At 46.4% G+C, this 25,608-nt stretch overlaps 4 protein-coding genes across 4 annotated transcripts in view; 2 read left to right on the top strand and 2 right to left on the bottom strand.

Moving 5' to 3' along the window:
- Positions 1-5,144, top strand: part of ilkap (integrin-linked kinase-associated serine/threonine phosphatase) — a 6,311-nt gene extending 1,167 nt beyond the window's left edge. Inside the window, exons 4-10 of the mRNA XM_079733173.1 lie at positions 247-353; positions 1,726-1,819; positions 2,563-2,650; positions 3,916-4,043; positions 4,418-4,537; positions 4,660-4,741; positions 4,855-5,144. Coding sequence (XP_079589299.1) covers positions 247-353; positions 1,726-1,819; positions 2,563-2,650; positions 3,916-4,043; positions 4,418-4,537; positions 4,660-4,741; positions 4,855-4,980 — 745 coding nt within the window. The 3' untranslated portion in view covers positions 4,981-5,144. The remainder of the gene's footprint in view (positions 1-246; positions 354-1,725; positions 1,820-2,562; positions 2,651-3,915; positions 4,044-4,417; positions 4,538-4,659; positions 4,742-4,854) is intronic.
- Positions 5,145-5,714: 570 nt separating this feature from the next.
- clrn1 (clarin 1) lies at positions 5,715-8,664 on the bottom strand (the record flags this gene model as incomplete). Its single annotated transcript, XM_079733176.1, has 3 exons — positions 5,715-7,104; positions 7,488-7,667; positions 8,412-8,664. The coding sequence occupies 3 exons, from the start codon at positions 8,662-8,664 to the stop codon at positions 6,842-6,844; spliced, it is 696 nt and encodes a 231-aa protein (XP_079589302.1). The 3' UTR covers positions 5,715-6,841.
- On the top strand, positions 7,686-18,771 carry masp1 (MBL associated serine protease 1; the record flags this gene model as incomplete). Its single annotated transcript, XM_079732958.1, has 13 exons — positions 7,686-7,780; positions 10,316-10,529; positions 11,394-11,571; positions 11,954-12,085; positions 12,567-12,763; positions 13,305-13,452; positions 13,630-13,748; positions 13,891-13,969; positions 15,799-15,936; positions 16,140-16,214; positions 16,589-16,836; positions 17,260-17,448; positions 18,328-18,771. The coding sequence occupies exons 2-13, from the start codon at positions 10,317-10,319 to the stop codon at positions 18,769-18,771; spliced, it is 2,160 nt and encodes a 719-aa protein (XP_079589084.1). The 5' UTR covers positions 7,686-7,780; position 10,316.
- Positions 18,772-19,505: 734 nt separating this feature from the next.
- Positions 19,506-25,595, bottom strand: LOC307073252 (coagulation factor X; the record flags this gene model as incomplete). The annotated part of the gene is made up of 10 exons (XM_079732957.1): positions 19,506-19,769; positions 20,138-20,263; positions 20,414-20,610; positions 20,756-20,870; positions 21,300-21,883; positions 22,293-22,433; positions 22,920-23,033; positions 23,905-23,929; positions 24,223-24,383; positions 25,532-25,595. 10 exons carry the CDS (start codon positions 25,593-25,595, stop codon positions 19,506-19,508), a joined length of 1,791 nt encoding a protein of 596 aa, XP_079589083.1.
- Between the last annotated feature and the right edge of the window lie 13 nt (positions 25,596-25,608).

The following is a 25,608-nucleotide window of genomic DNA, read 5'->3' as shown; positions in this document are numbered from 1 at the left end:
ACGCACACACACACTGTAACCCTAACCTCCTCAAGGAACCTCAACTTAGTGGCAGGAGTAGGTTCCCACACACACACTGTAACCTCCCCAAGACGCCTCCACCTTGAGGCTAGTGGAGCTGAGGTATCCAATCTAACAATAATAATAATAATAGTATTAGTTTAACAACTGTGTATAACTTGGTGTATTAGTATAGCAATAACCCTAGTTGTGTATTAACAGCAGTGTTAATGTTGTCCATGTTAGTTGTGGCGTCTCGTACTTTGCGGTGTTTGATGGCCACGGAGGAGCTAGAGCTTCACGCTACGCTGCGGAGAGCCTCCACCTCAACCTGGCTCGCAAGTTCCCACGCAGTACGTCTTCTGCCAGTTACTCTACTGTACAACCCCTACCTGCTCCCTAATGACCTGTCTATACTGCACAACCCCTACCTGCTCCTTAATGACCTGTCTATACGGTACAACCCCTACCTGCTCCTTAATGACCTGTCTATACGGTACAACCCCTACCTGCTCCTTAATGACCTGTCTATACGGTACATCCCCTACCTGCTCCTTAATGACCTGTCTATACTGTACAACCCCTACCTGCTCCCTAGTGACCTGTCTATACGTACAACCCCTACCTGCTCCCTAATGACCTGTCTATACGGTACAACCCCTACCTGCTCCCTAATGACCTGTCTATACGGTACAACCACTACCTGCTCCCTAATGACCTGTCTATACTGTACAACCCCTACCTGCTCCTTAATGACCTGTCTATACGGTACAACCCCTACCTGCTCCCTAATGACCTGTCTCTACTGTACAACCCGTACCTGGTCCTTAATGACCTGTCTATACGGTACAACCCCTACCTGCTCCCTAATGACCTGTCTCTACTGTACAACCCCTACCTGCTCCTTAATGACCTGTCTATACTGTACAACCCCTACCTGCTCCTTAATGACCTTTCTATACGGTACAACCCCTACCTGCTCCTTAATGACCTGTCTATACGGTACAACCCCTACCTGCTCCCTAATGACCTGTCTATACGGTACAACCCCTACCTGCTCCCTAATGACCTGTCTATACGGTACAACCACTACCTGCTCCCTAATGACCTGTCTATACTGTACAACCCCTACCTGCTCCTTAATGACCTGTCTATACTGTACAACCCCTACCTGCTCCCTAATGACCTGTCTCTACTGTACAACCCCTACCTGGTCCTTAATGACCTGTCTATACGGTACAACCCCTACCTGCTCCCTAATGACCTGTCTCTACTGTACAACCCCTACCTGGTCCTTAATGACCTGTCTATACGGTACAACCCCTACCTGCTCCCTAATGACCTGTCTCTACTGTACAACCCCTACCTGCTCCTTAATGACCTGTCTATACTGTACAACCCCTACCTGCTCCTTAATGACCTGTCTATACGGTACAACCCCTACCTGCTCCTTAATGACCTGTCTATACTGTACAACCCCTACCTGCTCCCTAATGACCTGTCTATACGGTACAACCCCTACCTGCTCCCTAATGACCTGTCTATACGGTACAACCCCTACCTGCTCCCTAATGACCTGTCTATACTGTACAACCCCTACCTGCTCCTTAATGACCTGTCTCTACTGTACAATGTGTGTGTGGCTCCACTTCATTATCTTTGGATAAAATCATCTGCCGAATAGTTATCTAGTCATCTAATTGAGAACTTTCTCCCTGCTTTCAGGGAGCTCTGAGAATCTGGACAAACTGATAAAGAAATGTCTCCTGGATTCCTTCCGGCAGACGGACGAGGACTTCCTCAAGAAAGCATCCAGCCAGTAAGAATATACTCTGTACCCGTATTCACCTATAGTCTGTACCCGTATTCACCTATATTCTGTACCCGTATTCACCTATACTCTGTACCCGTATTCACCTATACTCTGTACCCGTATTCACCTATACTCTGTACCCGTATTCACCTATAGTCTGTACCCGTATTCACCTATATTCTGTACCCGTATTCACCTATACTCTGTACCCGTATTCACCTATACTCTGTACCCGTATTCACCTATACTCTGTACCCGTATTCACCTATACTCTGTACCCGTATTCACCTATAATCTGTACCCGTATTCACCTATACTCTGTACCCGTATTCACCTATACTTTGTACCCGTATTCACCTTTACTCTGTACCAGTATTCACCTATACTCTGTACCAATATTAACCTAGTGGAATGAATAGTTATTCAATCTCCTTCGTGTCTATTGCTGCTGAACTTTTTCAATTAGGTCTTCTTGAAAGCAGTCTGTAATTTATGAGTATTCTATGAAGCAGTACTCTGTAGTATATAAATAGTGTATGAAGCAGTACACTGTAGTATACTAGTATTTAGGAAGCACTACATTGTAGTAAATTAGTTCTGTATGAAGCAGTATTCTGTAGTAAATGAGTATTGTATGAAGACGTACTGCTCCAGGACCAGTGTGATGGTAGTGTTGAAGTCTTCTCTTCCTGTCCTCCAGGGAGACCAGTGTGATGGTAGTGTTGAAGTGTCCTCTTCGTCTCCTCCAGGAAGCCTGTGTGGAAAGATGGCTGTACCGCCACCTGTCTGCTGGTGGTCCACAACACAGCTTACATAGCCAACCTGGGAGACAGCAGGGTGAGGAGGCAGGGCAGCGGTGTGGTGATGTGATCGGCTTCTGGGGACAGTTGTCTTTATTTAATGTTGTTGTGATGTAATGGTTTTGTGGTGACAGTGTTTAATGGTGTAGTGATACTGTGTTGTTGTGACAATGTTTTGGTGATGTAACGGTGTTGTGGTGATGTAACGGTGTTGTGGTGATGTAATGGTGTTGTTGTGGTGATGACAGGGTGTTGTGGTGATGTGGTGTTGTTGTGGTGATGTAACGGTGTTGTGGTGATGTAACGGTGTCGCGGTGTTGTGGTGATGTAATGGTGTTGTTGTGGTGATGTAGCGGTGTTGTGGTGATGTAATGGTGTTGTTGTGGTGATGTAATGGTGTAGTGGTGACACTGGTGGTGATGGTATAGTGTTGTGATGATGTATTGGTGTTGGGGTGATGTCATGGTGTAATTGTGTTGTGATGATGGTGTTGTGGGGATGTTGTGGTGATGTACTTGTGGTAATGTAATGGTGTTATTGTGACGGTGATGTTGTGCTGACGGCGTTGTGGTAATGTAATGGTGTTATTGTGATGGTGTTGTGGTAATGTAATGGTGTTATTGTGATGGTGAAGTTGTGGTGACAGCGTTGTGGTAGTGTAATGGTGTTATTGTGATGGTGATGTTGTGGGGACGGTGTTGTGGTAATGTAATGGTGTTATTGTGACGGCGTTGAGGTAATGTAATGGTGTTATTGTGACGGTGTTGTGGTAATGTAATGGTGTTATTGTGACGGTGTTGTGGTAATGTAATGGTGTTATTGTGATGGCGTTGTGGTAATGTAATGGTGTTATTGTGACGGTGTTGTGGTAATGTAATGGTGTTATTGTGACGGTGTTGTGGTAATGTAATGGTGTTATTGTGACGGCGTTGTGGTAATGTAATGGTGTTATTGTTATGGTGATGTTGTGGGGACGGTGTTGTGGTAATGTAATGGTGTTATTGTGACGGCGTTGTGGTAATGTAATGGTGTTATTGTGACGGCGTTGTGGTAATGTAATGGTGTTATTGTGACGGCGTTGTGGTAATGTAATGGTGTTATTGTGACGGCGTTGTGGTAATTTAATGGTGTTATTGTGACGGTGTTGTGGTAATGTAATGGTGTTATTGTGACGGCGTTGTGGTAATGTAATGGTGTTATTGTGACGGCGTTGTGGTAATGTAATGGTGTTATTGTGACGGCGTTGTGGTAATGTAATGGTGTTATTATGACGGTGTTGTTGTGGATGTCCTGATGCTGCAGGCGGTGTTGTGTCGGATGGAGGAGGAGGGTGAGGAGCGAAGGGTGGTGTCGCGGGCTCTGAGTAGAGAACACAACCCCACCCTCTACGAAGAGCGGATCAGAATCCAGAGAGCAGGAGGCACCGTCAGGTAGCAGCCCCCCCATGAAGCACACTGTACAGTATCCCACTGTCCACTATCACACTGTACAGTATCCCACTGTCCACTATCACACTGTACAGTATCCCACTGTCCACTATCACACTGTACAGTATCCCACTGTCCACTATCACACTGTACAGTATCCCACTGTCCACTATCACACTGTACATAATCCAACTTTACAGTATCCCACTGGGCAGTATCACACTGTCCATTATCCCACTGTACAGTATCACATTGTACATGATCACATTGTACATTATCACATTATACATTATCCCACTGTACAGCATGACACTGAACAGCGTCACACTGTACTGTATCCCCACTGTGCATAATCTAACTGTACCCCGTGTGTGCAGGGAGGGCAGGGTCCTGGGTATACTGGAGGTCTCTCGGTCGCTAGGAGACGGTCAGTACAAACGCTGTGGAGTCATCTCCACCCCGGACCTCCGGAGGTGCAGTCTCACCTCCGCAGACAGGTAGGGATCTACACACTACTGTAGTACTACTGTATAAGATTAAATATTAATAGTATTTTCGAATTATAATGACAAAAATATCTGCTCTACCTGCAGCCTGAATATCTAGTTTGTTTGTGTAGGTTTATCCTGCTAGCCTGCGATGGACTCTTTAAGGTGTTTACTGCTGAGGAAGCTGTTAAATATGTCTTCAGTCTGCTGCAGGTACGCACACACACAAACACAAGCAAACATAACGCACACACACACACACACTTACACGCACACACTTACAAACACACGTTCGCCGAAACATGAGGACTTTTTCTACTTCACAGGAGGATGGCTCAGGGACCAATGAGGAGGGCCGATATGAAGCTGCTTGCCAGCGATTGGCCAGCGAGGCAGTGAGGCGGGGCTGCGCTGACAACGTGACCGTGATCCTGGTTTCTATTGGCTTCTAAAGCCACACAAACACACACAAACAGGCGTGTTCGAGTCAGTCACCTCAGTTTGTGCAGTGTTTCAGTTGAAGTGTTTCAGGTAGTTTCAGTTTCCTCACGGCTCCACTATGTAATCCTATTTTCTTGTGTTTGAGTGACTGAATGTGTTTTGAATAAAAGCCATGTGTGTACGACAAGCTCGACCACTCTGTCTTTGTCCCTATTAACCACACCACTGTGGTGCAAGAGAGCAAATAATCTCTGCTGCTATTGGCTGATGACATTACCCTTTCAACATAAAGACATTTATTGCCAGGTAAGTTGGCAAAGTAAGGTAACTTACCTTACTTTGCCAGGTAAGGAAAGGGTTAGGTACTAGTTATGAATTGCCATTCACCAGGAAGACAAGAAGAAAGAAGACAATACTTTATCAGATCTTTTGTTTTATTTTTTTGATGGATAAAACAGTGATAAAACATTAATGTACGGAATCTTTTCATAAATGACATAAAAAAATGGCACACATGAACTACTGATAAACATTGAAAACAATTCCAAGTACTGAACTTGAACCTACCTCAACTATCCAATATCAATGAATGTTACAGGATAAAGTACACTCTAAGCCTGATCCTATCCCTATCTAATATTCCATAAAGTACTGACCCTAACCTTGATCCTTACCCTAACTAACCTTGCAAAGTACTGACCCTAACTAACCTTAACAAGTACTGACCCCAACCCTGATCCTAACACTATCTAACTAATTACTGACCCGAACCCTGACCATAACCCTAACTAACACAACAAAGTGCTGATCCTAACCCTAACATAACAAAGTACTGACCTAGTTCCACATGTCTACATGACATAAAATCCGGACATTGGAGAGGAAGAGATAGTCAAGTGGACTGCAGCCACACTGGCTTCCGGTTCAGCGATTTGACGTCATTTTAATTCCTTCGAATTAAGAGCGCTCTAAATTAAATTTGATGTGACCATTTCGTTGGTTGTGATGAACGACATCATTGCTGTTTAAACTCCCAGCTAGCGGAGGTCATAACGGAGTCACCTGGCGACAGGTAAGTCAACTTTCTGCCTGTCGGTTCTAAGCTCTAGAGATGGAGATCTGTATCAGAGAACCTTCTAGACCTCAGGACCCTGAGTACACCTAATAAACAGGCTAATCAGTCCCTCCAGAAAAACGCGATTATGCGATCGCATAATTCAACGCATAATCAGCCAAAGTCTGCATATTCATGCGGGGGCCGCATTTTTTCAAATATGCCGCACTTTCACGCAAAATATGTGGGGCTTACATGATTTCATAATCCCCGCATTTTCGTTGCAAAAGTCATATATCTTAGCAGAAAGTTGAAAAATGTGGCGTTTACTTCACACAAGAGCAGCCATTTCCCCCTGTTGCCATGGGAACATTATGAAGTGACGTAATTACGCGACGTGAACGTCATCGAAAAGCTGCATTTTTCGCAAATTCCCGCAATTTCATCGCAAAAAATTGCATAAATATGCCGCATATTTCATCGCATTTTTTAAGAAAACGTGCCGCATAATCAAGGATTTTTGGCCGCAACAATCACAAAAAAACGCCACATTTTTCTGGAGGGACTTGCTAATGCGGTAAACATGAAGCAATATGCCTTGTTGCAACCCAGGTACGATTCCCACCTGGTGTCCGATGCTACATGTCATTCCCTCTCTTCCACAACCCACTTTGCTGTCTCCATTCACCAGCCTGTTCATGAAGGCACAAAGAAGCCCATTTAATGCATAAAAAACCCCTGTGATTCTTATTCTGATTTGTGTCACGCTACAATATGAGGCGAACTTCCTGCTCCGTATGTTTCGGGCCTACAGTGGGTCAGTACAGGAGGTCAGCCGCTCCGGTGGTCACCTCCGACTCCTTGTTTTCCCGGAAGGGGAAGTCAATCCCAGCCACGCGGATTAACAGGAAGTTCAGTGCGTTAATGAAGAAGACGAGGAGGAAGAGCCAATAGGAGACGTCGTAAGTCTCGCTGTGCGTCGTGTAGTCGAAGACCTCGTTGAAGTTGGCGATCCGTCTGGACATGTGCTGCAGCTTCACCTCCGCAGCAAACAGGATCATCACCAGGCAGCTGCACACACCTGCACACACACAGGAAGTAGCTACACACCTGCACACACACAGGAAGTAGCTACACACGTGCACACACAGGAAGTAGCTACACGCCTGCGCACACACAGGAAGTAGCTACACACCTGCACACACACAGGGAGTAGCTACACACCTGCACACACACGTGAAGTAGCTACACACCTGCGCACACACAGGAAGTAGCTACAAACCTGCACACACAGTAGGTAGCTACATATGTACACAAACAGGAAGTAGCTAAACAAGAAGTAGTTACACACAGTAAGTGTGTAACTACTTACTGTGTGTAATCACTAGCCTATCCTCCAGTCGTTCACCGCTATCTTGGGAACAAGGTGAGGACGTTCCTCCCAGCAGGAAGTGGAGTTCTTACAGCAGGAGGCGCTCCAGAGGTAGAGGCCCAGGGGGCCCTGCAGGGTCTCATAGGGGCTCCCGAAGGCGTTGAAGAAGAAGAAGCCGGTGGCCAGCGAGGAGAAGAGCACCAGGACGCCGCAGAAGAAGACCACGGTGACGTGGAGACCCACTGGGATCACATGGAGCATACCTGGGAAGACTGTGGGGGGGGGGGGAGTCAGGTCGAGGTAGAAGGGGGAGAACTGGCTCCACCTTACCATGATCCTATCTATATTCCTACTCCCTAACCCTCATCTTGTTGCTGTACTGCTGGTAAGTCCATGCCAATTAAACAGAATCTGGATTGAATTGAAACGACGCCTTTCCCAGTGGAGCGAGCAAATGAATGGATCATAAACTATGGGGTGTGTGTGTGTGTGTGTGTGTGTGTGTGTGTGGTGCGTGTGTAAACGTGTGTGTGTGTGTGTGTGTGTGGTGGAGCAGAAGCAACTTGCCTTTAATGAGTGCCTACAAAGGTCTTCTGTTCCCGGGCTGTCGGTAGCCACGGGATATCAACAATAATCACAATTCAGACTGGAAGACGCTTTCATTCTGTTTTTTAAATTTATAACAGAAAACTACAGCATAACTAAGAGGCCAAAAAATAAAAATATAAACAACAATGTAGTGCCTATTGCTCCTTTATGACATGTATCTATACTGTCTTACCCCTACCTGCTCTTTAATTACCTTTTTTTGTACTGTCTAACCCTTACCTGCTCCTTGATTATCTGTCTCTGTACTGCCAAACCCCTAAACAACAACGATATGGACCAGGTGTCTTTTATCATATCGTCACTTTCTATCACGTGGTGTGAACAGGTTATGACAAGGCTTTCACTATTCAAGCCGTGGTTACTTACCGGTAATAACCATATCAACAACATGTTAACTATTGACTCACAGTAGAAGCGGAGGGGTCTCCCGCCAAGTCCGCACTGCTTGACCCTCTCCCCCTGGAAGAGTCCGTAGCTCAGCCGGCCCAGGAACTTGTCCAGCTCGGCTCCGGACGCGTTGACCAGCTGGGCCCCAGTGTTGCAGAGCACGGTACCGTGCAGCCACCGGGGGAGGCCCAGCGACACCGCCACCGTCAATACACACACGAAGCCCAGGGCACCTGCCACACAAAACACCGTCCTCTTCTGTCGGTTCGGCATGCTGACGTCACACCGTTATTACTCTGCGAAGTTGAGCTGCACCCATGGCGCGTTAAACTCTTGAGAAGAGGAAAGATAACCGACCGTCCTCAGAGGTGGACCCTGCGGCGGGGGGACATGCGGTGGCTGGCCGGACGCCGAGGGTTCGATTACCGCCGACTGTCGTCTCCAAGTTACGCCCCTTTAATAATTAATAGGAGGGGTGAGAAGATAAATAGACGGCAGGAGCGGCGGGACGGAGGCGACGAGGGGAGGGGGAGAGAGGCTTCGTACAAAAGTCTATTTAATTGTTGTGATGAATATAGGTTTAATTCATCACATGGTGTGGTTCGATGATCACACAAGCACGCACACAAACACACACACGCGCACAAACACACACACGCACACAAACACACACACACACAAGCGCACCGACGCGTGTTCTTTTTGGTACAACAGCGACACCCACAGGCCAATTATCTACCACAATGTACATCAAACCTCACTATTTTTATTCATTAAAAAATAATCTAATCTTATTAGTTCTAATTCATCATCATAGTCTAATCATTATAATGGTCTTCTTTATCATGGTGAATGTCTAAAAAAAAATCCCATTTTGAACACGTTATTGCTTGACATAAACATGTTTAAGGTGTGTTGTGCGTTTACTATTTATTTTTATTGTTTATTCAGTTTAATATTTTAGATATTGTTTGACTTTCTGTATTTTTGTCTTTGTTTTCCTGTTTCATTCTTTGTAAAGCAGGAAGTATTATTATTATTAGCAGTAAGCAAGTTTTGGCGGGTGTAGAACTTCTGAGTTTTTGTCCTCTGGCTGCAGTCCCCAAAGCGTCCACCAGGACACGACCTTTCTCCTATTCTCCTCCCCTCTTAACCTCTACCTCTTTACCTCTTAACCCGGGCTGAATTGGAGTTTAATTTCACAGGAACTTTCTGGGTGATATATTATTCCACTTCCGATTCCACATCATTTAGGCATACCTTTGAGTATAAAGACTATTCAAAATTAAGAGATGATCAAAATTATCCTCACATTTCACACTACGTGTGATTTACTTCATTAACTTCATGACGTCATCATCCCCCAGGGGGCGGAATGATTCAAACCTTCACATATAGAGTGAGAGAGAGAATGAGAGAGAATGAGCGATTGCGATAGAGCGAGAGAGAGGGAGAGAGAGAGAGAGAGAGAGAGAGGGAGTGAGAGAGAGAGGGAGTGAGAGAGATTGAGCGAGGGAGCGCTAGAGTGAAAGGGAGAGAGGGACACATGAGATAGAGAACCGAGGTAATTTAACTCTGGATGCCAGCGCCAAACTCCGGAGCGATGAGGTGTGAAACTTTCTTTATCTCTAAATAGCGCCGTCGTCTTTGAGGTATTTTGCTTCCCTTGCAGTAAACGCGTCTTGACCCAGGTACTCCTGTCGGACTTGTCGCCTGAAGGCTTAGCTTGTGGATGTGTTCTGGTACGGAGGTTTGGGTAGTCTGGATGTACAGTACCATGCAGGGTACTGTACCCGCTCCGTGCCGTAAACCTTGCGGGGTTACGGATCCTTAGGGTTAGGGTAAGAGGTGTAGGGGGATGAACGGACAGAAGGATATTTCGAAGTTTGGTTATTATTCCTGTTGTCATCCTTCCCCCTCCCAGGATGCTGTTTGTCGTCATGGCGACGGTCGCAGCCCATCTCTCGTCTGCTTCTGAAATGTACGGCACGGTGCGGTCTCCGAACTTCCCCGAGGCGTACCCCCGCGACACCGAGCTGCGCTGGAACCTCAGCGTGCCACGCGGATACCATGTCCAGCTGTACTTCACTCACTTCGACCTGGAGCCCTCCTACCTGTGTGAATATGACTATGTCAAGGTAAGAGTTTCACCCTGTCTGTTTGTCCATCTCTCGCTCTTATATTTCTCTTTCTCAGTCTCTCTCTATCCCACTCTGTCTCTGTCTTTCTCTATCAGTCTGTCTGCCTTTGTGTGTGTGTGTGTCTCTCTCTCTCTCTCTCTCTCTCTCTCTCTCTCTCTCTCTGACTTACCGTTCATTGACGTTCTCAAAGTAAACAAACTGTCTAGAATTCAGATTAGAACACAAACACACACACTTGCGCATATACACATGCACACATACACAGAAACACAGGAATGTGGATGATCATTATGTAGAGATTTAAAGGCATGTAAATACTGTGGTCCTATGTTAGTACTGTGGTACTGTTATCATTGTGGTTCTATGTTAGAACTTTGGTACTATGTAATAACTGTGGTACTGTTATTATTGAGGTTCTATGTTAGAACTTTGGTATATGTTAGCACTGTGGTGCTGTTATTATTGAGGTTCTATGTTAGTACCGTGGTACTGTTATTATTGTGGTTCTACGTTAGAACTTTTGTGCTATGTTAGTACTGTGGTACTGTTATTATTGAGGTTCTATGTTAGTACTGTGGTACTGTTATTATTGTGGTTCTACGTTAGAACTTTGGTACTATGTTAGTACTGTGGTACTGTTATTATTGAGGTTCTATGTTAGTACTGTGGTACTGTTATTATTGTGGTTCTATGTTAGAACTGTGTGTGTGTGTGTGTGTGTGGTTGTGTGTGTGTGTGTGTGTGTGTGTGTGCTTGTGTGTGTGTGTGTGTGTGTGTGTGTGCGTGCTTGTGTGTGTGTGCTTGTGTGTGTGTGTGTGCGTGTGCTTGTGTGTGTGTGCTTGTGTGTGTGTGTGTGTGCAGGTGGAGGTGGAGGAGGAGGTGCTGGGGCTGTTCTGTGGCAGGGAGGAGTCCGACACGGAGCAGGTCCCGGGGGCGGGAGTGCTCTCCTCCTCTAACACCCTCCTTAGCCTCCTCTTCCACTCTGACTTCTCAGACCAGGAGAACCATGCTGGCTTCCTGGCTCACTACGCAGCCGTAGGTAAGACAGGCAGTCGGACACGTAGACAGACTCTATAGAATTCTCTATGAAGTTGTGACTAAAGTGTGGACTATAGTGTTCACTATAGTGTTCACTATATAGTCTTGGCTAAAGTGTTCACTATAGTGCTCACTATAGTGTTCACTATAGTGTTCACTATATAGTCTTGGCTAAAGTGTTCACTATAGTGCTCACTATAGTCTTCACTATAGTGTTCACTATATAGTCTTGACTAAAGTGTTCACTATAGTGCTCACTATAGTGCTCACTATAGTGCTCACTATAGTGCTCACTATAGTGTTCACTAGTCTTGACTGAAGTCTTCACTATAGTTTCACTATATAGGGAGTATGGAATGAGGAAGTCTCAAGTCTCTCTCTAGATGTGGACGAGTGCCAGGAGAGGAGTGACGAGGACCAGTTGTGTGATCACTTCTGTCACAACTTCATTGGAGGATACTACTGCTCCTGTCGCTATGGTTACCTGCTGCATACAGACAACCGTACCTGCCGAGGTAAACCCTCCTCACTAAAACCAGTGGGTGTGTGGTTGTGGGCCTGCACTCCGTGTGTGTGCGTGTGTGTATATGCGCGTGCGTGTGTGCACTTATGTGTGTATGGCTTCTCTTGGTCTGCTTTGTGTCAGACTGATAGTAGTAAATATTTACACAACTTTATCTCACTCTCGCTCACACACAAACCCCAGCCACCCATCCTGTAATGACGGTCTGTGTGTGTATATGTGTGTGTGTGTGCTTGTGTTTGTTTGTGTTTGTTTGTGTGTGTGCATGTGCGTGTATGTGATTGTGTGTGTGTGTGTGTGTGTGTGTGTGTGTGTGTGTGTTTGTGCACGTGCATGTGTGCGTCGCGTGTTGCTTCCTGTGTTGGTGCGTGTGTGTGCGTGTGTGTGTGTGTGCGTGTGGGAGCGTGTGCGTGCGTCGTGCTTTGCTGTGTGTGTGTGCGTGTGTCTGTGTGTGTGTGTGTGTGTGTGTCCAGTGGAGTGCAGCGGGGGGCTGTACCGCCAGCGGTCCGGGGGGTTCAGTAGCGTGGACCACCCTCTCCCGTACCCCAAAAGCTCCGACTGCAGCTACAGCATCCAGGTGGAGGAGGGGCTGGAGGTGGAGCTGCTCTTCCAGCCCACCTTCGACGTGGAGGACCACCCTGACCTGCCCTGCCCCTACGACTACGTCCAGGTCACACACCTCACACACACTATATACACTATACACACACATACAGACACACGCATACTATACACACGTACACACACAATACACTATACACGCACGTTGTATACACACACACACACACACACACACACACTGTACTTTAAACATTATACACTAAACACTCCCAACCCCCTCCGACCACACGCACACTATATATACCCGCACAAACACACACAAATACTATATAACAGTACTGCATATCCATTGTCTTCTCCAGTCACCAGGGATCGGAATGTTTGAAACCTGGGATTTCATATAATCTTAATCCAGCTCTGAGCAGAGTTATAACCACACACACACACACACATGCACACACACACACACACACGCACACACACACACAAACGTCAAATAATTCTTCTTGTAGCATAAATTCCTCAGTATTTAGCTGTATTTAGCACGCACAACAATACCTACACTACTATAATAATACCACTACCACTACTGCTACTACTATGCTACCACTACTAGTATCTTACTACTACAACTAGTGAGATGTGTGTAGGTGATTGCAGGACGCAGAGAGTTGGGTCGGTATTGCGGAGGGCGTTCCCCGGGTCGGGTTGTGACTCAGAGCCACCAGGTGTTGGTCAACTTCCACACAGACGACTCAGGAGAAAACCTGGGATGGAGTCTCACCTACACAACTACAGGTACACACACCGACACAACTACAGGTAAATACACACTTAAGCAACTACAGGGACACACACCTACACAATTACAGCTACACACACCTACACCACTCCAGGGACACACACCTAGACAACTACAGGTGCACACACCTGAAGTACACCATGCTTATGTTTTGTCTGCTTACGTATTAACAGGAAGCCAGTGTCCGGTTCTGTTGAGTCCTGCCAATGGCCTGCTGAATCCCATCCTTTCAGAGTACAGCTTTAGAGATCACGTCCTGGTTACCTGTCTGCCTGGATACAAGCTGCGGAAGGTATAAACTCCACCCGTATCTACCTGTAGCTCCACCCGTATCTCGCTGTAGCTCTACATGTATCTCCCTGTAGCTCTACCTGTGTCTATCTCTAGCTCCACCTGTATATACCTACATACATACAATCCTGTTGTGTCTCCAGGGTGAAGAGTATCTGGACCACTACCAGTTGGACTGCCAGAAAGACGGGTCATGGAGCAGTGATGTTCCACAGTGTCAAAGTAAGAACGGCTCAGAGTCACAGGAAGAACTGCTCAGAGTCACAGATAGAACCACTCAGAGTCACAGTGAGAACAGCTCAGAGTCACAGTGAGAACAGCTCAGAGTCACAGTGAGAACAGCTCAGAGCCACAGTAAGAACAGCTCAGAGTCACAGTAAGAACCTCTCAGAGTCAGAGTAAGAACAGCTCAGAGTCACAGTAAGAACCTCTCAGAGTCAGAGTAAGAACAGCTCAGAGTCACAGTAAGAACCTCTCAGAGTCAGAGTAAGAACAGCTCAGAGTCACAGTAAGAACAGCTCAACTCAACTCACCTGTATCCCTACACCATGCCCCACCTGCTGTCCTCCACAGGGAGCAGCTGTCAACTCAATAATACGTCCACCATCTCTGAGTGATCTCATAAATATTAAATATTATATAACTTAACAATAGACCCTAATTATAGACATTAATGATATAATTTAACCTAATCCAAAGTCCCTTGCTAATGACACTGAGAACAATCAACCAATCATTATGGCCGTAGCTTCAACAATGCGCTACACTGCAATTCCTTAAAATGAAACACAACCACGATAATAATATATAGCAAGATATATATATTTCTAACGTTATACCACCATGGTGACATCAGAGGGGTTTGGTTGCCTAGAACACCAGCATGCTAAATACTCCCTTCCATACTTTACTACATCTTTCATTTATATCTCTCTCTACCTCTCCCTCACTCTCTCTCTACCTCTTTCTATCTATCTCTCTCTCTCTCTCTCTCTCTCTCTCTCTCTCTCTCTGTCTCTCTCTCTTTCCCTCTCCCTCTCCCTCTCTCTCTCTCTCTCTCTCTCTCTCTTCTCTCTCTTCTCTCTCCTCCAGAAACAGGAGCAGGGAGGAGCCGGTGATATCAGCCCAACCTTCTGACCAATCAGATCTTAGATTAGAGTAATTGGCACAGAGGTCCATGACATCACTGATGACGAACCAATCACACATAGTTTTGCCGAAATTCTTAGTGACCAAACTTTTCATCTGTTTTCAATAAATTAAACATTCAATGAGCTGTATTTGTGCATTTGTGCGTTGTGACTAATGGGACTTATGACTGACTTTTTATTATTATTCTATTCAACCTCTTTTTTTTTTACCAGGCAAGTCCAATTGAGATTAAAATATCTTCTTTTCGATGGAGCTTTGGCCCAGATAGCAGCAATACTGTTTCATACAAAACACAACAAACATAAAAAGTACATAAATCAAACAAATAGTAGGGCACAGAATCATGTCCCTCACAGACTGCTGGAGACGGGTCTAGCGAGTGAAGCAAGTACAAAGTCCAATTTGATTTGCCTCCGAACCCTCTACAACATTTGTGAATGCCCTAACAGCGATCAGGTCCCCCAGCTGCAGATCTGTCTAGTGCATGTTCCAGGACGCAGGGGCAGAAAACATAAAGGCCTGATGGGATCACAATCAAAACTTTTAGGATGTGATACATTTTAAGCATTTTAGGATGTGATTGATTTAAAGACTTGTAGGACGTGATCCATATAAAGACTTGTAGAATGTAATTAGTATGAAGACGTGTAGGATGTGATCACCATAAAGCCATGAAGGATGTGCTCCCCATAAAGACTTGTATGTGATCGCCATAATGACTTGTAGGATGTGATCAATATAAATACTTTTAGGATGTGATCAATAGAAAGAACTTTAGGATGTGATCAATATAAATACTTTTAGGATGTTACCAATATAAATAACTTAAGGACGTGATCAATATAAAGACTTGGAGGGTGTGATCAATCAGACTTCTCCCTTGCTCTCCTCCACTGCAGTGGTGGATTGTGGGAGTCCGGAAGTGCCGCCCTTGGCTCGCGTGGTGTTTGGTAGTCATGACAACAGCACGCGGTTTGGCGCTACCATGCAGCTCAGTTGTGAAGGAGACGCCTTCCAGCTCCAGCCCAACATCACCAGTAGGCCTCTCAACTAAACTATAACTATAACTATAATAACTATAATAAACGACACTATATCTGCCTCATCCTCTTCCTCATCATCTTCCTCATGCTCAAGTCACAATATACTTTACACAATATACTTTACAACTAAATTACACTATCCTAGACACACATTATTTTTTAACCATTACTATAATATAACAATATTACCTGTTCAGGTTCCTACAACTGTTCTGAAGGAGGAATTTGGACAAACTCAGAACTTGGTACCGACCTGCCGACCTGTCTACCAGGTAACCAGCTCAGATACATCACTAACTATACAATATACATCACTAGCACACAACTTACTACACTTTCTATGGGTATATTTAGAAGCTATTCTGTATGTGTGTGTGTGTGTGTGTGTGTGTGTGTGTGTTACATGTGTACAGTGCGTATTATGTGTGTTAGGTGTTTAAATGACATATAATGTGTTTTTATATATGTCTGTGTATGTGTGTGTGTTTATATATGAATGTGAATGTATTATCTGTGTGTATGTGTATGAGGGTGTGTGTGTGTGTGTGTGTGTGTGTTTACACATGAATGTGTGTGAATTAGATGTTTAAAGTATGTATTGTGTGTGTGTGTGTGTGTGTGTGTGTGTGCGTGTGCGTGTGTCCAGTCTGCGGCCTGCCGTCCCGCCCCCTGGCCCAGCAGCAGCGCCGGGTGGTGGGGGGCCGGGCGGCGCCCCCGGGCCTGGTCCCCTGGCAGCTGCTGCTGGCGGTGGAGGACGCGTCCCGGGTCCCCGCGGCCCGCTGGTTCGGGGCCGGGGCCCTGCTGTCGGAGCGCTGGGTGCTCACCGCCGCACACGTCCTGCACTCCCAGAGGAGGGACGCCAGCGTGGTGCCCCTGGAGACCCAACACATCACGGTGCCCAAGTGTCTGTCAGGGCGTCCGTCTGTCTGTCAGGGCGTCCGTCTGTCTGTCAGGGCGTCCGTCTGTCTGTCAGGGCGTCCGTCTGTCTGTCAGGGCGTCCGTCTGTCTGTCAGGGCGTCCGTCTGTCTGTCAGGCTGTCCGTCTGTCTGTCAGGGCGTCCATCTGTCTGTCAGGGCATCCATCTGTCACTCTATCCATCAGTCTATCTGGCCATCCATCTCTTTATAACTTTTTGACACTTCGACTATCTGAACAGATCTAGTGATGTAAAGACCGTAGGCTGGTGTTAGCGCTTGGTCAACACCAGGGCAACACTAGGTGGGACTTCATGGCACAACGGCAGAGGAAGACATTGGTAACCATGGCAACAGCAGCCGGACCATCCCACGGTCTAGCTGACCTTCTCTCTGTCCCCAGGTGTTTCTGGGTCTCCATGACGTCAGGGACAAGCATCACTCCACCCGGCGTTCGGTGGACCAGCTTGTTCTCCATCCAGACTTCCAGCCCCTCAACTACAACAACGACATCGCCCTGCTGAAGCTGGACCACCCGGTCCGCTTCAGCGGGCTGATCCGGCCCGTGTGCCTCCCCAAACCACATGGCCAGGTGAGTCGGTGACCAGGTCATTCCTACAGACCATGGATGTCTATCATCAAGACTTAGAGGTACTAGTGTAGATTAAGAGGTACTAGTTTATACTAAGCGGTGCTAGTGTAAACTTGGAGGTACTAGTGTAGACTAAGAGGTACTAGTGTAGACTAAGAGGTACTAGTGTAAACTTGGAGGTACTAGTGTAGACTAAGAGGTAATAGGAGGTACTAGTGTAGAATAAGAGGTCCTAGTGTACACTTGGAGGTACTAGTGTAGACTAAGAGGTACTAGTGTAAACTTGGAGGCACAAGTGTAGACTAAAAGGTACTAGTGTAAACTTGGAGGTACTAGTGTAGACTAAGAGGTACAAGTGTAGACTAAAAGGTACTAGTGTAAACTTGGAGGTACTAGTGTAGACTAAGAGGTAATAGGAGGTACTAGTGTAGAATAAGAGGTACTAGTGTAAACTTGGAGGTACTAGTGTAGACTAAGAGGTAATAGGAGGTACTAGTGTAGAATAAGAGGTCCTAGTGTAAACTTGGAGGTACAAGTGTAGACTAAAAGGTACTAGTGTAAACTTGGAGGTACTAGTGTAGACTAAGAGGTACAAGTGTAGACTAAAAGGTACTAGTGTAAACTTGGAGGTACTAGTGTAGACTAAGAGGTAATAGGAGGTACTAGTGTAGAATAAGAGGTACTAGTGTAAACTTGGAGATACTAGTGTAGACTAAGAGGTACTAGTGTAAACTTGGAGGTGCTAGTGTAGACTAAGACGTACTAGTGTAAACTTGGAGGTACTAGTGTAGACTAAGAGGTACTAGTGTAAACTTGGAGGCGCTAGTGTAGACTAAGAGGCACTAGTGTATACTGAGTGTCCATCTCGTGTCCTGGTAGGACGACTGGCCAACTCCCCTCCCCAACACCCTGGGACTGGTGGCAGGCTGGGGCATCTCCTCCCCCTCCAAAGCATCCGCCGGTCTGAACTCCAACCCCGGCCTGACCCCGGACCCCAACGCGACCTCCGAGACGCTGCAGTACGTGAAGCTGCCGGTGGTGGAGCAGGCGGAGTGCGAGGCGAGCTACGCCTCGCGCTCCCTCGCCTACAACATCACCCACAACATGTTCTGCGCTGGCTTCTACGAGGGGGGCCGTGACACCTGCCTGGGGGACAGTGGGGGGGCGTTCGTCATGCAGGATGAGGAGCAGCAGAGGTGGGCCGTGTTTGGCCTGGTTTCATGGGGGGGGCCCGAGGACTGCGGGAGCCAGAGGGTGTATGGGGTCTACACCCGGGTCTCCAACTACATCAGCTGGATACTAACTCACCTGGATACTAACTGACCTGGACACTATCTCACCTGAGTTTGAAGATCTTTACACACTCCTTTATTATTACCTCATAATAAACCACCTCACAGCCATTACTGCAGTATAGTAGTGTCCTATAGCTCCATTAAATAGCTTAGCTTTATTTAAAAGCTTAGTTTTTTACACTGTACAATAGGCTAGCTTCATATAGTAGCTTAGCTTTACATATTGTTAAATAGGCTAGCTTTCTGTAATAACTTAGGTTTTTTTATACTTCAGCAAAGGCTAGCTTTAAATCGTATGTCATAGATGAGGGAGAAAGAGGGATGAGAAAATAAGCTGTTTAGTTCTCTGAATAGTCATAATGTCCAAAAGCTAAACTATGTGGCAGCTACATAAGCTAGCAGCTACTGTACCAGGTGCTGTTCACATTGAGGTTTTTTTTGAAGACACTAGATGTTGTTAAGCCTACTTGGATATTAAACTGAGACACTTAATTGAATCTATAAGCATTTTTGTACCGAAAGTAAAAACAACCTTTGGAGATAAAAATCCCTGTCTCCTTGCTTCATTATTTAAATGTCGTTAAAAAAATGAATAGGACACGTGTAAACTTCTGAAGACACGTAAGAAGTCCTGTCAAGCCTTGTATGAAGAGTTTGTAACATACTTTTATTCAAATCATTTGTATAAGTAACTGTTGTTACTTATGTCAAGTTGTGGGGAGAATAGTGTGCTTAGTCCTTAGACCACCTGGGCCACGGCGGTCAGGTTCTGGGCCCGGTTCCTCGGCTCAGGGTCTGGTTCCTCTCGTGCCGGTCTATGGTTTCGTTGATCCACGACAGGAAGTTGCCGAGGCGTGTGTACACGCCGTACTTTCCCTTGTCAGCACACTTCTCCCCCCAGCTGACCACGCCCAGCAGGAAGGTAGTGCCGCGGTAGTGCGTCACCAGGGGCCCGCCGCTGTCCCCGCTGCAAGCGTCCTGGGCGGCATCCAGGTACCCAGCACAGAACATGTTTTCTGTGATCACCTGCAGACCACAGAACCCAGAGTAAACTCTTAAGAACCATTTAGAACCAATCAGAACCCTTAAGCACTGCTTTAGAACCTCCTTCTCCCTGGCATTCGTCTGTTACCTACCATCCCTCCATCTGTCATGACAGATGGAGGGATGGTAGAGGAGAGACAGAATGATGGAGGGATGATAGACAGTATGATGGCGAGATGGTAGAGGAGAGACAGAATGATGGAGGGATGATAGAGAGACAGTATGATGGCGAGATGGTAGAGGAGAGACAGGATGATGAAGGGGTGATAGAGAGACAGTATGATGGAGTGATGATAGAGGAGAGACAGAATGATGCAGAGACGAAAGAGGAGAACCAGGAGGTATCCCACCTGCTCTGTAGAATCGATGCATTTCTGCCGATTGACCAGCGGGACCACCACCTTCCGGAGGAACCGAGAGGAGCGACCGAGGTACTGCATGGCCCCCCAGCCCGTCACATCCCCCCAGGAGTCATCCTGCAAACAACACATCTCCCACTAGAACCAGTAGAACAAGTAGCAGATTGTGATTGTACTGGGCTGCTCCCAGGATGACCAGTGGCAGACTGTTGTTGTACTTGCAGTACCCTGTAAAACCAGAAGCTCTAGTAGGACCAGTGGCAGTACCTTGTGCAGGTAGGTGGCCAGCTGGGGGGTTGGCAGGCAGACTGGGAGGGCCGTGGGCCCCAACACCACCTGCTCGGCCAGGAAGATGAGAGCCACATCACTGTCGAAGGTGTAGGAGTGGAAGTGAGGGTGGAGGAACACCTTCTCCACCTTAATCACTTGCTCCCCTGGGTCCAGCCGCTTCTTATCATAGTCCCCTGCAGACAGACAGGCGGCCGGAGAAGGTAGACAGACACGTGGTCAGACAGATAGACAGACCAACAGAACAAGTGGTCAAACAGACAAGGCAGACAGACACACAGGTATACGAGCAGGCTGACAGACAGACAAAGAGGTATTCACCTACTGTGACGTGGTCAGGGCTTTGTTCGAAGCAGTGAGCTGCAGACACAACCCAGCGATCTGAGACCAAAGTACCGGCACAGAAAGCATACCCATCCTTCCTGTGGAGCAGAACCTACACACACAAACAAACACAAACACACAAACAAACACACTAGCACGCACACACATTTTTTGCATATTTTTCTGTTGTTTTGTGATAGCCGCCATTTCCATTGGAGATTGGAGGGTACAGCTTGCATGACACCAGATGACAGTGAAAACACGAAAGTCTCCTCAACAAATACAAATTACAAATTATTGCTTACTGTTCATAAAGTGCCCAGTATTTCGACGTCATGGAGGCCAATATTTGGCGGCAATCAAATGTTTTTCCATGATATTGAATTAATTTAAATGCAGTTATAGTACCGTTGCCACTAAAAAATGAGAAACGTTGAGGTGGCATCAAAATTCTTACACTACAATCTGGTGAGAAGTAGCTGTCAGAAGGAGGATTCTTTGAGCAGAAGGAAGCATGTCAAGGGTGAGCCCTCACAAGTACCTGCCAAGGACTCTCCCCCTGTCTCTCCAGGTTCCCTCCGATGATCCTAAGATCCTGGGTGTCCCCCTGCCCCTCTGTCTCCGAGGTGGCCCAGTTCTCCTCATCCACCACGCTGAAGGTCCCGACCGGCTCCGATTCCAAGATGTCTGTGGTGCCCTCCGTCTCCACGGTTACATCGGTCTCCTTGGAAATCTCCTTTTCCCCGGTAATGTTTGTCTTGGTGGTTATGTCCATCTTCATGGTGATGTTGGTTTCCATGGTAACATTGGTTTTCACAGTAACGCCCATCTCAGTGGTAACGTTGGTATCCGTGGGAACATTTATCTCCGTGGGGATGTAAGTCTCCGTGGCAACGTTGGTTTCTGTGGTAACGTTGAGCTCCGTGGTGATGTTGGTCTCCGTGGCAACGTTGGTCTCTGTGGCGACGTTGGTCTCCGTGGCGACGTTGGTCTCCGTGGCGACGTTGGTCTCCGTGGTGACGTTGGTCTCCGTGGTGATGTTGCCTGAGGGGTTGGGCAGCTCAGTTTTGAGAGATCTGCTGAAGTGGTAGTGCTGGTTGTGCTTCACTCCACATGGGAAGGGGACTGAAACCACAACGAGAACAAGTTAGCTATTCCACATTAGAAAAGTTAGTTTAGGTTAGACTGCTTAGTCCAGGTAAATCCAGGTTAGTGCAGGTTGGACCAGTATGTCCAGGTTAGTACACGTTAGTCCAGGTCAAACCAGGTTAGCCTGGGATAGACCAGGTCAGACCAGGATAGTCCAGGTTAGTCCAGGTTAGACCAGTTAAGACCAGGTAAGTCCAGGTTAGTCCAGGTTAGACCAGTTAAGAACAGGTAAGTCCAGGTTAGTTCAGGTTAGACCAGTTAAGACTAGGTAAGTCCAGGTTAGTTCAGGTTAGACCAGTTAAGACCAGGATAGTCCAGGTTAGTCCAGGTTAGACCAGTTAGGAGCAGGTTGGTCCAGGTCAGACCAGGCTAGACCAGGTCAGACCTGTCTTTGAGCACCGTTGTCCGTCCGGGTCTAGCTGGTACCCGGCAGCACAGCCACACTGGACCCCCGGCGGCCCGTCCTGGATCCGCTCGCTGCAGTACTGGAGACATCCACCGTTTTTATAACGACACTCCTGCACCTCTACAGACAGACAGACAGACGGGCGGTTAAAAACAGACTAACACAGGATATGAGGCTGTTATACTATTATGGTCTAGTGTATACCTGTCTATCCGTCTAGATGGTGACTACCTGTATGTGTCTACCAGTCGGTCTGTCTGAATACCTCTGTCTGTCTGTCTGTCTGATCACCTGTCTGTTAACTCTCTTTTTGTCTTTCTGTCTGTCTGTCTGTCTGTCTGTCTGTCTGTCTGTCTGTCTGTCCGTCCGTCCGTCTTTCTGTCTGATTACCTGTATGTTAACTCTATTTGTGTCTGTCTGTCTGTCTGTCTTTCTGTCTGATTACCTGTATGTTAACTCTATTTGTGTCTGTCTGTCTGTCTGTCTTTCTGTCTGATTACCTGTATGTTAACTCTATTTGTGTCTGTCTGTCTGTCTGTCTTTCTGTCTGATTACCTGTATGCTAACTCTATTTGTGTCTGTCTGTCCATCTGTCTGTCTACCTACCTGTCTGACAGGACTCTCCTTGGAACTGCGGGGGACAGAGGCAGAGGAAGTGTCCTCTGTCCACCTTGCAGATCCCTCCGTTCAGACAGCGGTTGATCACACACGGGTTCAGATCTACAACACATAGAAGATACACACATAGGTCTAGAACATATAGAATCAACTTCAGATCTACAACACATAGAAGAGCCACAAATAGGTCTAGACATATAGAACCACACATGGGTTCAGATCTACAAAACATAGAAGAGCCACAAATAAATCTAGACATAGAACCACACATGGGTTCAGATCTACAACACATAGAAGAGCCACAAATAGGTCTAGAACATATAGAACCACACATGGGTTCAGATCTACAAAACATAGAAGAGCCACAAATAGATCTAGACATATAGAACCACACGGGTTCAGATCTACAACACATAGAAGATACACACATAGGTCTAGAACATATAGAATCACCTTCAGATCTACAACACATAGAACAGCCACAAATAGATCTAGACATACAGAACCACACAGGTTCAGATCTACAACACATAGAAGATACACACATAGGTCTAGACATATAGAACCACACGGGTTCAGATCTACAACACATAGAAGATACACACATAGGTCTAGACATATAGAACCACACAGGTTCAGATCTACAACACATAGAAGATACACACATAGGTCTAGACATATAGAACCACACGGGTTCAGATCTACAACACACAGAAGATACACACATAGGTCTTCTAGAACATATAAAACCACACGGGTTCAGATCTACAACACATAGAAGATACACACATAGGTCTTCTAGAACATATAAAACCACACGGGTTCAGATCTACAACACATAGAAGATACACATATAGGTCTTCTAGAACATATAAAACCATGTACAGGTTCAGAACAAAATAAAATTGGTAAGACATCTAGAGACAATACAGGTACACATAGATCTAGATATAGAATGTATTTCTGTACTCACTAGTGTATCGATACCAGAACTCCATCTAGGAAACAGGAAGCTCAGTTAAACAACAGACGATAAGTCATCATGCTGGGTCTACGGTAGTGTAAGAACTGGGTCTAGGGTATAGTGTCAGTACTGGATATATGGTAGTATCACTTCTTGGTCTAGGGTAGTGTCAGTGCTGGTTCAAGGGTAGTATCAGAACTGGGTCCAAGGTAGTATTAGTAATGGGGATAGGGTACGGTATCAGTACTGGGTCTGGGGTACAGTGACAGTACTGGACCAACTGGGTCTATGGTACAGTGTCAGGGGTTGAGGTTCTGGATGTTCTACCGTCTTCTCGCGGCTCTGGAATATCTCGGTGGCCTCCTCCTTGGAGCAGGTCTCCTCATAGCACTCCCTCTCCAGGCTCCCAGGCCGGAGCTCCTCCAGCAGGAGGCTGTTTGCACGCCTGGAGCGCAGAACCTTCTCTGCAGAACTCCGCTCCAGGAAGACTGCGGGGGACCACAGAGGCAAGAACCGTTAGAGATACACTAAGGCAAGAACCGTTAGAGAAACACTAAGGCAAGAACCGTTAGATGTACACAGAGGCAAGAACTGTTAGAGATACACAGAGGCAAGAACCGTTAGAGATACACAGAGGCAAGAACCATTAGAGATACACTAAGGCAAGAAACGTTAGGGATACACTAAGGCAAGAACCGTTAGAGGTACACTAAGGCAAGAACCATTAGAGATACACTAAGGCAAGAACCGTTAGGGATACACAGAGGCAAGAACCGTTAGAGGTACACTGAGGCAAGAACCGTTAGAGATACATTAAGGCAAGAACTGTTAGAGGTACACTAAGGCAAGAACCATTAGAGATACACTAAGGCAAGAACCGTTAGGGATACACAGAGGCGAGAACCGTTAGAGGTACACTGAGGCAAGAACCGTTAGAGATACACTAAGGCAAGAACCGTTAGAGATACACTAAGGCAAGAACCGTTAGAGATACACAGAGATACAGGCTAGATATAGAGCCTAGAGATATAAATAAAGGCTAGATTGACTAGAGACATGGCTACAGCCATACTAGAGACACAAACCCTAGAAATAGGCTGGAGCTAGAGGTACAGGCTAGATAGACTAGAGATACAGTCATACTATAGATACAAACACTCAAGATAGTCTAGAGCTAGAGATACAGGTTAGATAGACTTGAGATACAGTCATACTATAGATAGACAGTAGAGATAGAGATACAGGCTAAATGGACTAGAGATAGAGCTACAGGCTGGATGGACTAGAGATACAGGTACTAGAGATATAGGCTTGAGGTAGACTAGTGATAGAGGCTAGATAGACTAGAGATACTGACACTAGAGATAGAGGTATACAGTAAAGATAGACCCGAGATACAGACTAGATAGGCTAGATATAGACTAGAGAAAGATATAGGCTAGATATATAGATAGACACAAGATATTTCGGCCAGAGATAGAGCCTAGAGATAAACACAGGCTAGATAGACTAGAGATACAAGCTAGATAGACCAGATAGAGATGCAGGCTAGATAATCTACATACATAGACTAGCGGTATAGACTAGAGATAGCGCCTAGAGATGGTCAGAGTTACGAGGAGTGTGAGAGTTTCACCTTGGGCTTCCACTGCGACCATCGCCAGGGTGAACATCAGAAGCCAGACCCCCCTCCACAACATCCTGGTGGGAGAC

This window comes from Pollachius pollachius (assembly GCF_949987615.1).
Source record: "Pollachius pollachius genome assembly, chromosome: 3".
In the NCBI taxonomy this organism is placed as follows: Eukaryota; Metazoa; Chordata; class Actinopteri; order Gadiformes; family Gadidae; genus Pollachius; species Pollachius pollachius.
The sequence above is the reverse complement of the archived record's forward strand: the minus strand, read 5'-3'. Positions and strand labels throughout refer to the sequence as shown.